This window comes from Stylophora pistillata, chromosome 6, assembly GCF_964205215.1.
Source record: "Stylophora pistillata chromosome 6, jaStyPist1.2, whole genome shotgun sequence".
Classification (NCBI taxonomy): domain Eukaryota; kingdom Metazoa; phylum Cnidaria; class Anthozoa; order Scleractinia; family Pocilloporidae; genus Stylophora; species Stylophora pistillata.
In genome coordinates this window covers 8,647,893-8,660,113 of record NC_142524.1, presented here as the reverse complement: position 1 = coordinate 8,660,113, position 12,221 = coordinate 8,647,893, and the positions used below count along the sequence as shown (strand labels likewise).

Sequence of the window (12,221 nt, the reverse complement as noted above, 5' to 3'; positions counted from 1 at the left end):
ATCTTACAACGTTCAGGAACCTTTCCGGGTCATGCCAAAAACCATAAAATATCAGTCACTGAAGTACCAGTGAGATGCTTTCAGTTCTCATCTCCTCATCGTTCAGAGTTTTTATTATAGTAGCACAGGCAGCCCAAGTTCGAAGAATGAGACTCCTTAAACAGGCAAATATGTTTACGCTGTGTTCATCAGTTCGATCTGCCCTCCATTTAGAACGTCGAGAGCACAATGATTTATTATTGATCAAGCGTGCAATCACGGCTGAGGTTCCGTCTTTAAGTTTGTTTGCGGCAGTTCAGTATGGACCGAAACAAGTTAAGTTTTCGAAGCACAATAAACTCACGTGTCTTCCTTTGTTTTTGATCGTCTTTTGCAACATTTGCAACTCCATATATTTGAACTGAGGTTAAAGAAACGCATATGAGAACGATCTTCGCAGCGAGGAGCACTATTTCAGCGATAGTGAAATGAAGATCTGAAAAAAATTCAGGCCTGTACGGGATTGGAACCCATGACCTCTGCGATGCTGGCGCAGTGCTCTACCAACAATCTTCGCGTTTCTTTAACCGCTGTTCAAATATATGATTAATATATATTCTTAGCATTTAGCTCATCATCTCACGGGTGTTTTACGAATCACCATCATGACCGGCTCCCAGTTGGCTCGTTAGCTCAGTTGGTACACTTTGTCAGTTATATTTTGAAAAGTGAAGCAACATCTGCCTGGGAGCAACTTGTCTAGCGCGCACGAAATTGTAGGTCGCTTTGAAAACTAATTGAGTTTAGTTGTTATATTTCTTCTTTCCTAGGTTTTTGTAGGAATTCTTTTGACTTCCAGCTCTTTTCTCCTGTGCAGTTCATCGGAGGCGAATAAATCAAGACGAAATCCATCGATCAAAACTTTTGTGATATTCGGAAACTGGAAAACGTGTAGAGCCGTATGGAATGTTTTGTCTTGCTTCGACCTAATCATAGAAATATGCATATGGAAGGCGTCACACCGAGATGGAAAAATAACAGAGCTTTCAGGATAACCTTTTGTGAAGTCCTGAGAACCTTTTTGTTTATCTTCACAAGAAATCTTAGAAAAGAGATAGGCTTGAAGTCTTAAATCTCTTAATTCGTCTGAATGTTTATCGTAGGAATGGAGTTTTAGATTATGCCGGTATATTTGAATGTACCAGAAATCGCACGTCAATAAGAAATGAATGTGTCCGGGATGTATTTCTTTTAAGTTACGATATCTTTATACTTCATTGTTTACATTTTCCTCATTCAATTGACATAGATAATTTTATGGAAAAGTGGTCAATTTTAGGGGGAAATTATTTTAAATGTTTAATAAAGACTCAAAGTTTGAATTTTCTGAAATTTGCAGCTTGTGCGAGTGAAATTTACTAAAATATTCGCCATCACAAACGGCCAACTTTCTGGGTGGCAAAAGTGCCAACGAACACTGACATATCAATCTAGCTGATAAAACCAAGTTACTTTGCTACCCCCACCGACGTAGCACCACAGTTTCTAAAGAAAATTACCCCCTTTATTCCTTTATCTCATCTACCCTTCAATATTGAGGTTTGATTGGCCAAAACAACATGTTTAATCCCGGATGTTTTGACAGGTGAATTAGCCTTCTACAGCTTTGACAAAGGGCTAACGCTCGAAACGTCAACTTTTGAACTCTCTACGGTGGCCAATTTACATTATCAACCTTGTTACCCCCACCTTGTACGTAGCACCACAGCTTCTCTTGAAACTTACCCCCTTTATCCTTTTATCTAATCTACCCTTCCGCACCCAGGATAAAAGATGTTTATTTGGTCTATTAAACTTCAATGTTTTGACAGGCGTTCTTTCTTCTCACTTTTTCCTGAGCCAGTTGATCTACCAATTCGTCCCTTGAGAGGAACTGTTTGCTGCATTTGGAAGGGATGACCTGCCTGTCAGCAATTCGTTTTTGACCATGGCCATCTGTTGACAATACTGAGCCTACCGCAATTTTGGCATTGACGAGCAGCCCTTGATCGGTGCATATTACTTGAAAATGATTGGAAAACACTCTTGTTTCTTGTTCCTTGGAGCAATCGATAAGTTCCCGAAACTGGCCTGTTGTGTATGGGGATAAGGTAGCAACTGCTTCGCCCTTTTCCAGAACAAATCCAAGGCAGATGCCGGAGTAGGTTATCCAACCACTGCAATATACGGGAGATTTGATATGGAAATGGGTAGTTGTGTCGCCAGATTTTTGAGAACAGTCCCTAAATCAACAACAGACCCATTGGATCTGATTGTGCAACTTGCCTGTGATGAGGGTGACAGTTCCATCTTCATCTCCAGGGTCAGACGCTGATCGTTAAAGTCCATTCTTTCACTTTTAGAAAAAATATGCTGTCCTGGGGCGACACATTCCCCTGTACAGGTTTGGGGAAGTGAAGTTTCTCCCAAAGTGAAACCAAACGATCTAGTGATCCCTTCTTCGGTCCTCTTGATATTCAAGTACGCAACTTTTCGATCGTTTAGTGGTCCACGTTTCACACGCTTGACTTTTTCACCCCAGATATCCGCTATGATAATGCCCATCATAATTTTCGATAACGAACTCAACGATTCGCTATTCTCTTTGTCAGCCACGCTGTGGCTGATCACATCCTTAGCAAAAGTGACGCTCCCTTCAGCATATCCATAGTTTGAAAGGAACCTGTTACCGAAAAAAAAGCGTAATATGTTTTAAACTGAATTCTACATAAGATACAATGAAATATATGAAGTTCATAAATTCGGAACTGCGGTATTAGATACGTATGATGCACGATCCTCGCAGTAGATAGTGCTATTTAAGCAATAGCGAAAATCAGACCTGAAAAAAATCAGGCCTGTACGCTTAAATAGCGCTATCTACTGCGAGGATCGTGCATCATACGTATCTGATACCGCAGTTCCGAATATATGAACTTCATATATTTCATTGTATGTTATTTATCACTTTCACGGGTTTATTACGAATCAACTTAACGGCCTGCTCCCAGTTGGCTTGTTAGCTCAATTGGTAGAGCGCTGCACTAGTATCGCAGAGGTCAGTGGTTCGAATCCCATACAGGCCTGATTTTTTTTCAGGTCTGATTTTCGCTATTGCTTAAATATCGCTATCTACTGCGAGGATCGTGCATCATACGTATCTTATACCGCAGTTCCGAATATATGAACTTCATATATTTCATTGTATGTTATTTATCACTTTCACGGGTTTATTACGAATCAACTTAACGGCCTGCTCCCAGTTGGCTTGTTAGCTCAATTGGTAGAGCGCTGCACTAGTATCGCAGAGGTCAGTGGTTCGAATCCCGTACAGGCCTGATTTTTTCAGGTCTGATTTTCGCTATTGCTTAAATAGCGCTATCTACTGCGAGGATCGTGCATCATACGTGTGAATTCTACATATCGAAATAAACTCCACATTTAGATGTCCAGTACTTACGGTGGCTTGTAGGGGCCATCAGAAGTATCCGCAACTTTGTTTTGACTGTGAATAACTGTCGATCGACTGTTATAAGTGTCGATGGACACTTATAACTCTCGATGGACACTTATAACTGTCGATCGACACTTATGACTGTCGATCCACACTTATGATTGTCGATCGACACTTATAACTGTCGATCGACACTTATAACTGCCGATCGACACTGTCGATCGACACTTATGACTGTCCGTTGCAATTGGCGCGTTAGGACAGACGCCGTCAGCGCCTCAGTCAAAACACTTGTTCAATGACACGCTTAGGCTACTGAACGCCAAACTTGTATCTGCAATTTCAAGACGTTTTCAGTCTACTCATTGACATTCTTCTGTTAATGATCTTGATGGAAAGTGGCAGAACTGTGCAGCAGAAGGAATCGGTAGAAAATGAGCATCGTGAACAAGTGAGGAGACCGGAGTTGAACAGTAACGGGGAGACAAGAAGACACATATAGAGCCATTAGAGCAAAACGAAAACCATCCGCGCGAAACAGAAATTATCCAAAAGTTAAATGATGAACATAAGGGCTAAGCATTTCGGGTAAGGTGTTTAAGTGAAATTTTCTGTATCTGTTGGATAAGCCTTCAAAAATTGAATTGAATAAGATCGTTTACATCCTTTACTCTAGTGTTTCGCTTCACTTGTGCTCCGCAGCCACCACTTATTTGAGCAAGATTGGCAAAATGTTGCTAAGTTAACAGGTTCTCAACAATTGCGGACAAAACATTTAAAATAAATGTATCATACTCTTCCAGCTTCTCTACTAAATTTACTCTAGTAAATTTAATATGTTATTTTCCTGGGAAATATATCTATGTTACTTTTGGGTGAAAAGGATGAAGAGTCAATGACAAGGCAGGATTACGGTGGCCTATAGAGGACATGTCACATTTTTTATCGCGCAATAAAATCAAAATATCGTGCGATAAATGGAAATTATCGCGCGATAAATAATAAACTATCGCGCGATAAATGGAAACTATCGCGCGATAAATGGAAACTATCGCGCGATAAATGAAAAAGTATCGCGCGATAATTAAGAATTTATCGCGCGATATTTCCCGCTCAGCGTGTGCGTGATGTTAGTCACGTAATCAACACAGTAAGATAGCGTTGTTAAGTTTTTACTCTGGCCTACTCAGAGATCCTCGCTTTTCTTTCGTGTTTTCATGGAATTTAAATAAGATTGCACTGGCTGAAACAGAAATTAAACTAGTGAGCAGAAGTGCTGCTCACTAGTTTATATTAAAAAATAGACTGTGACCCAGTGAGCACTCGTTTTAGCTGGCGCAAGGTTATTTCAACTCCATCTTAAATTCTTCATAATCGCGCGATAATTTTTCATTTATCACCGATAATTTCCATTTATCGCGTGATATTTTATTTTATCGCGCGATAAATAAAATGTGGCATGCGCATGTCCTCAGTCTATGGGCCACCGTACACCGTAGGTACACGTTGTCAGTTATATTTGGAAAAGTGAGGTTACATCTTTTTCCTTTGAGCAATTCGTTTCGCGATTGTAGGTCGCTTTGAAAACGAGTTGAGTTTAGTTATTAAATTCTCTCCTTCCTTTGAATGATAGCTTCTGAGCCACAATTCTTTCCTAGGTTTTTGTAGCAATTCTTTGACCTCCAGCTCTTTTCTTCTGTGCATGTCTTCAGCACGAACAAATCGAGAAGAAATTGATTAAAACTGTTCCAACACTCTGAAACAGGAACACGTGTATGGAACGTAATTCTTTTGTCTTGTTACGACCTGATATTAGAAATCCTTACAATTTAAGGACGTGATGCATGAAAATAGATGGCGTCACAAGATGGACAAATGACAAAGCTTTAGAATGGGCACCGACAAATATTATTTTTAAAAATACTTACAATTAACATCGTATGTTTGGGAAAAGTTTTAGATTTAATAGGCCAAATATTTCAGAGAAGGTTAAAAATTGTACTATATTTGGCTTATTCAAAACCACAATTTCCGTAAAGGGGTGTGTTTCTATAGAAAATGTGGTGCTGAGTTGGTGGGAGTAACAAGGTAATTTAATCTTACCAACTGAGTTGGTAATGAAAATTGGCCAACTTGAGTATGCTTTTCAAAACAAAAACTCAAAATCGCGAAAGGTTTAAAAGATAATGTTTCGAGGGTTAGTCCTTTGCTCTGAGAAAGGGCTAGCCTGCGAGGCAAGCCCTGGGGGAGAGGAGGGGAATTGGGGCGAGGGCCCCAATTCCCCTCCTCTCCTCCAGGGCTTGCTTCCCAATCCCCCCTCCTCTACCCCAGGGCTTGCTTCCCAGGCTAACAAAGGGCTAACGCTCGAAACGTCAGCTTTTAAACCCTTTACGATGGCCAATTTTCATTATCAACTCAGTTGATAAAACCGAATTACACAATTAACGTAGCTTGATAAGGAGGACCTTTATAGGCTAATTAGCAAAAAATGTAATCAAAGTTCTTACCCCCAACAATGGTTTTTCTTATCAGCTAAGGGATACGGTAGACCAGCCTTCAACCGGGCGTCGTGTCCCAAAGCACGTACGAGTGATCACTAGTGACCACGAGCAGGCCTTCATAGGCTGTGCTATAAACAATAGCATATTTCGGCTCCACTACGTAGTACAACATGAATTAGAAAAAAACATTAGGTTTATAAGTTGTGGCTGTTTCGGTCGAGCACCGCACATATAACAACGTTTACTAGATTCAAACATGTGGTGGAAAGACTAGAACAGAGCTGAGCGACAGTTTACACAGAATACTGTCAGAACAGAGGCCAGAAATAACCTACCGGAAAAAACCCCAGGAGGATAAAAAAAAAATCTGGGTAGGATCCATGGCTCATGCTCTGAAAAGCCCATCCTACGAAGGCTGCACGGCTGGAAGGTCTTTGCTCTTATTTGCTAAACATGTATTCCAACAAAGCACGGAAAGCCCAAAATAATTTTAGGAAACGCAAACAAGCTAAGAAGCCCCTGCGAAACTCGAACTGTATACTATACTATCAAATGAATACTAAAAAGAAAAATTTTGAATAAAATAAATAATTAAAAATAACGTGAGCAAGACGAGGTGTTAGCCTAGAATGCTTTCCCACATGATAAACAACCCTGTTATAGCACTCCATTCTACCCATGCTGCACTTCAACTGCCCCAGTAACCACTGCTCCCGTGCCGCAGAAATATTTCATTTCCAGCTCAAACGCCGGAAATTCCATGTTAGGCTACTAGCACTGACCAATTATGCTCATAACTATGCTCCTTTTTTTAAAATTATGCTACTTTTACTTTGAGTATGCTTTTCAAAACAAAAACTCAAACGAGTCCAAATCATATATTCATCGTTAATACAAATATCTTATTAGACGTTTTGTTGTGTATTATATATATCTTATTAACCAAGCGCGAGGGTCGTACTGGGAGAATATCGGCCTGAGGTCTTGACAGTACGGACCGAGCGCAGCGAGGTCCGTACAAAAAAGACCGAGGCCCGATATTCTTCCAGAACGGTCCCGAGCAAGCTTGGTTAATAAGAGATTTATTATACGACAGAAGTTCAAAGGGACACAAGTGCGGTATCATTCGGGACCATTCGGGACAGTGCCCGGTCCAATACATAGAGAATATTGGACCGGCAATAAGGCATTTTGATTGGTTGATTTTAGTTATTGGCCGTCTGACTGCCCGAGTCGTGTAATAATGCTGAGTATTGTTACGAGTTGTATTGTTACGAGTTGTGCAGTATTTTGACGAGGCCGTAGGGCGAGTCAAAATACAAATAACGAGTAAAAATACTCAGCGATGCTGCACAACAAGACGTCTAATAAGTTATTTATTATCCAACACGCCAAATTGTTATTTCAGTGCGGGCGAATTTCGTGGATATTTATTTACGGGGAGTGCGTGACAGAAGTATGCGAAGCGGAACGGAATTGGCGCGTTGTCGTGTTATTTCTATTTTCTGCAATAAATGAAGGAATTTCCTAGTCGTCTAGCTGTTTTAAACTTGGATTTATATTCGCCAGCCATTCCGACTCTTCAAATTGTCTGCCATTTTTCTTTCGTAACTTCCATCCAATTCTTCGCTTGCGCAATGCGAGAAAACGTTCAACCGGTTCTCTGGAGTTCAAATACCGCGTGATATCTGTACTCGTCTATGGCGTTATTTGTACTCTACGGAGTGCAGTTGGATACTAAAGCATGATATCTTCTGTACTTGCTCTGATAAAACAGAATCAACTACTTGTAGTACACTTAATTCCAGACCAGAAGCGGTGAGTCAATATGTCAAGATGTTATTTTCAAAAATGAATTTTCAAAGAGAATTCTTTGGCTCGCCAAAGTGTGAATGGTCAGCTATGACGTGTCAACATTTGTTTCTCAGCAATGCATTATGGATCCTGAAAAGAGTGTCGGAGAACCAAAACCAAAGTTATCACAACGGTCAATCAGAAGAAAGGAAAATACTTTTAAGAGCCAAAGAGAACTCAAAGTAAACCAACTAAACTGCTTCAAGCGCCCGAAAACCCGGCGATCAAGTCGTGATCGTATTCAGTTTTATATCTGATTGGTTGAGAAGGTGGTGCGAGTTTTCTGGACCAATCACAGAGCAGAGTAAAGTAAAAGTAAAACAATCCTGGATTACTTTCGACATTCAATTGAAAATTGCTCTATAAACTGCGTAAACTAGTGGACATTTCATGCACGTGGTTATACGTACCATTTTTGAATTTTAAGAATACGAAGTTGACAATTCTAAAGGCTTCAAGAGACGGAACTTTCCAACTGAGAGTAATTTAGAAGAAACAACAATGTTCTTCCCTTTTCTAGACGTAAGATCATTAAACAGTCATTTACGGTTTATTTTTTTTCTACGATAACATGAATGATGATGCTGTAAACTTCTCGAGCAGCCCTTAATCCTGTTCCATGGCAGAGTGAACAGAAGCACTTGTAGTCACTCGTGCCGGCTTCACCAGCAAAGAACAAATTATTTTCCACAGGATGCCCAAGCTCGTGGCGCAAGCCATTCAGAATTGCATGAACTTTTGGAGAGCTGTGCCCCCCGCAAATGAAAGGATGTTTGGACCAACCGTAATAGACGTAGTCCGTGTATGAATTGGTAGTCGAGTGTGGGTTGGAGGCGGTTCTGTTAAAAAAGTTGAAGAAGTTAACAGAAATTTTAATAACAGCTCAAAACAAGACATATCTCTTCGGCTCGTGATCCATCAAAAGCCCTTCAACAAAAATGGCGACCGACGTTTGACCCTTTCACTCTTAAGATCTAGACATCGCTTCCCAGCGCTCTTATCTGCGGTACACTTTTACAAGTTTAGCTCTGAAAATACAGTGTAACATCAAACAGTTTTCCTTAACAATGTACACTTTATATTCTCATCATCACCTTTGTGCTTAATAGTATTTATTTTGTAAAAAGAAATTCCTCTTTATACCGTAAAATAGGAGTTGATTAGTCATCGTGGTAAATAACACTTTCAAAGGAGAACTGTAATCGTTTGTCTCCCGACGTGGTCACTTTGTATGTGGATCGCAACGTTTCGACTGCATACTGCTAGTCTTCTTCAATAGACCTCATCGCCTGAAAAAGACTAGCAGCGTGAAGTGGAAACGTCGCGATCCACATCCTAAGTAACCACGTCGTAAGACAAACAATTACAGTTCTCTTTTGAAAATTTCTTTCCGTTTACTTTAGTAAGTGAAAAATAATTGTTTTCTTAATTATGGATAAATCACTCTCATAGAATGAAAGTATATGGTCCAATGCAGCTCACCTTATGGAGAAAAGAGTATCGGGAATGATTCATATTTAGACACATTTGTAAAGGTACAGCATCTACTTTTAACCATATGAGTGCGTGCCTAACTTTTCGAATTCAAACTTAGTTTTGATTTTTACCAACAGATTATGAAACAACTCGTAGGTAAATGAACCTTGTAAGATCACCACACGCGAGTTGGGTGGTGATGGTTTAAAAAGTGCACTGCATACATACCATACCAGGGAAATGAGAGCTTGACTTCTCCTCAAAATTATTCGTCAAGGCTTTCACTTGCCTCGCAGTTTGTTTTCCATCATCAGAGAGGGGTGTGAGGGGGCAGAGTTTGAGTGATCTGAGTACAAAAAGGATGTTTGGCTGTTATCAGTAAACAAATATAATGGTCATCATATGATAGAACTGAGTCAATCGAATAACTTTTTTCAATTATGTTAATATATAAACAAAGTCAGAATGCCATTATATTTTGTAAGACATTTAGTAGAAATAATAAAGATCAACACAACCTGCACTCTTTGTTACTCAAATTTACAATCTTATGTTTATCTCTTTAAAATTTGGCCCAATAGTCCAATACATTTACCAAATCTTTGCTGGTGACACTGACATTGCTCGAGAAAAGTTACAGCCAGAGACAGTACAACCAATACTCTCAGGTGAAAAGCCTTGCACGCATGTCTGTTTAAGGAAATAAAATTACAATGCACCTTCCACTATCTTGGGAAAAATGTGTTTAAAATAGAATTCTTTCAAGACTGGAATATTTGCATCCCAGGTTTCATCTTGCTCTATTTTGACAACAGCCACGTCCTTAGAAGTCCAAACAACAAAGTAGCAAAACTTTCGCTGTGTAAAAAAGATTTCACCCTGTACCTGGTCCCAATAGACATGGTCCTTCTTTAACACATATCCATTTCCATCCTGTGCTTTTTTTAAGCAAAATGTTGGTGAAGTAGCAATGGCTTCTTCAATTGTTAGGTTCCTTTCAGTGTAAGGACACTTAGCTTCTAGGACGGTTTCATCATCTACAATTCCATCCGGAGAGGCCCCAAGGATTCCAGAAGCATCCAACCAAATACCAGTTTCCTGGACGGTTTTCCCTGTCAACATAGTGAATGCTTTGAGTGCTTCCTGTTCATTGTTCACACCCCATTGTACAGCCTTAACTCCAGACAAATCGTATTCTCCAAGAAGGCCCTTCAAGAGAGACTGGGTCACCCGTTTGGCCTTCAAAACGCAACCAAAGTTACTTGCTGTTAATCTGCCCCTTCTAGCTAAATGCCAAGTTGGGTTGTTTCTCTGTCCAATGGTAATGTCACTTATTTTTAAGATGTACTCATCAGGAATCTTTGCCTGTCTTACTAGGCAATCAATTTGTTGCTGTGATCCTTGTAATTTAAGAAATTCTTCCGAGTAAATGATATCCTCTATTGTCGGTATGGGAAGGTTACTAACAGTAGCTGGTTCAGGGCTCATAAGCCAACAAAGGCCAGTAAATCTTCCATACTCCTGTAGGTCTCTGTAAAGGGAAGACCGATCAGATTGAGTAGGGTTTCTTGATAAGCAGCAATACTGTTTTGTGGGAGGAAACATTTCTTCGACGGATTGCCAAGAGAGCGGTGTATTTGCTTTGCGTTTCTTCCAATTGCATTCAACATCTGTCCGGCTGACGTTGTAGATGCCGTGAATGAAAAGTGTAGCCGCGTGGCTGCACTTAAACTTCCCCCTTGGACACTCGCACTCACTTGATCTTATAGCATTCTCGCTATCTAAGTAAACCTAGCAAATCGGAAAAAAAAAAGACGCGTGAGGACATGAAAAGCAACTGTCAAAGACTTCTAAATACATGAAGACTCCAAACGAACGAACAGTTCCATGCCTCGATTGAACTAACACATCGATATACATCGAACGACCTTAACAACAAAGTGGATCAACGCTAAAGTTTGCGCGTCTAGTTATTCCACGATTAAATTATCATGGAAAAGAACTGCTATTAACTTAAAAATCTCACTGAGAAGCATTTCAAAGCAACAAATAAGCTTAAATGACAAGCCGCATCTGCAGTGAGTATTCTGGAACCATTTCCACTCACCGTGACTTTGTAGACTTTGTTTCGCATGCTTGCGTGCACTTCTCCTCGTAAAATACCCTGACTATAATTAAATGACTCCACATGGCCTGATTTGTAGTGGTTTTCACCCTTCGTAATTGACTTCTGCTCTTCTCCGAAGAAAGAAATGAGCGACGAGATAGAGAGGGCCGACATTTTGCATGGCGTCGGTCACGTTTTGGGCCTTTGTTTGGAACTGAGTTTTTTAGCACCATGGTAACGTGACGTCACGGCTTTAGAACTCTATTTAGTAGTGCAGATGTTGCAATGAAGCCCCATTTGATAAAAGATGTAGCAGAACACGTGAGCGGAGAGGAGACCTTTCAACAGGGAGAGCGAGGAGAGTTGTTGTTGATTTCGTTGTTAGCGTTCGGTTATTGATAATAAACGAGAAGAAATTGGGATTTATGTGACTGTCAGATACAATGAATATGTGAAGTTCATATATTTTGAGTACACTGAAGTACAGTTTTCCAACAAACAGTATTCCTTAATTATGTACACTTTTATTTCTTGTCATCACCTTTATTATTAATAGACAAGTATTCATTTAGTAAAAAGAAATTTCTCTCTATATTATGAAACAAGTTTTGGTTAGTCATCGTGGTAAATAACACGTTCAAAAGAGAAACGTAATCGTTTGTCTACCATGTGGTCATTTTTTATGGGGATCGCGACGTTTCAACTGCATACTGCTAGTCTTCTTCAATCGACCTCATTGCCGAAGAAGACTAGCAGTATGTAGTCGAAACGTCGCGATCCACATCCAAAGTGACCACATCGTAAGACAAAC

The 12,221-nt window shown here is 40.0% G+C and overlaps 2 protein-coding genes across 2 annotated transcripts; both read right to left on the bottom strand.

Moving 5' to 3' along the window:
* Window positions 1-1,180: 1,180 nt before the first annotated feature.
* Window positions 1,181-6,735, bottom strand: LOC148728099 (uncharacterized). The gene is made up of 3 exons (XM_088724918.1): window positions 6,650-6,735; window positions 2,504-2,701; window positions 1,181-2,261 (listed from the first exon to the last, which is right to left on the bottom strand). The coding sequence occupies exons 1-3, from the start codon at window positions 6,733-6,735 to the stop codon at window positions 1,829-1,831; spliced, it is 717 nt and encodes a 238-aa protein (XP_088581044.1). The 3' UTR covers window positions 1,181-1,828.
* A 2,993-nt stretch (window positions 6,736-9,728) lies between these two features.
* On the bottom strand, window positions 9,729-11,671 carry LOC148728098 (uncharacterized). Its single transcript, XM_088725727.1, has 2 exons — window positions 11,411-11,671; window positions 9,729-11,094 (listed from the first exon to the last, which is right to left on the bottom strand). Exons 1-2 carry the CDS (start codon window positions 11,582-11,584, stop codon window positions 10,012-10,014), a joined length of 1,257 nt encoding a protein of 418 aa, XP_088581853.1. The 5' UTR covers window positions 11,585-11,671; the 3' UTR covers window positions 9,729-10,011.
* Between the last annotated feature and the right edge of the window lie 550 nt (window positions 11,672-12,221).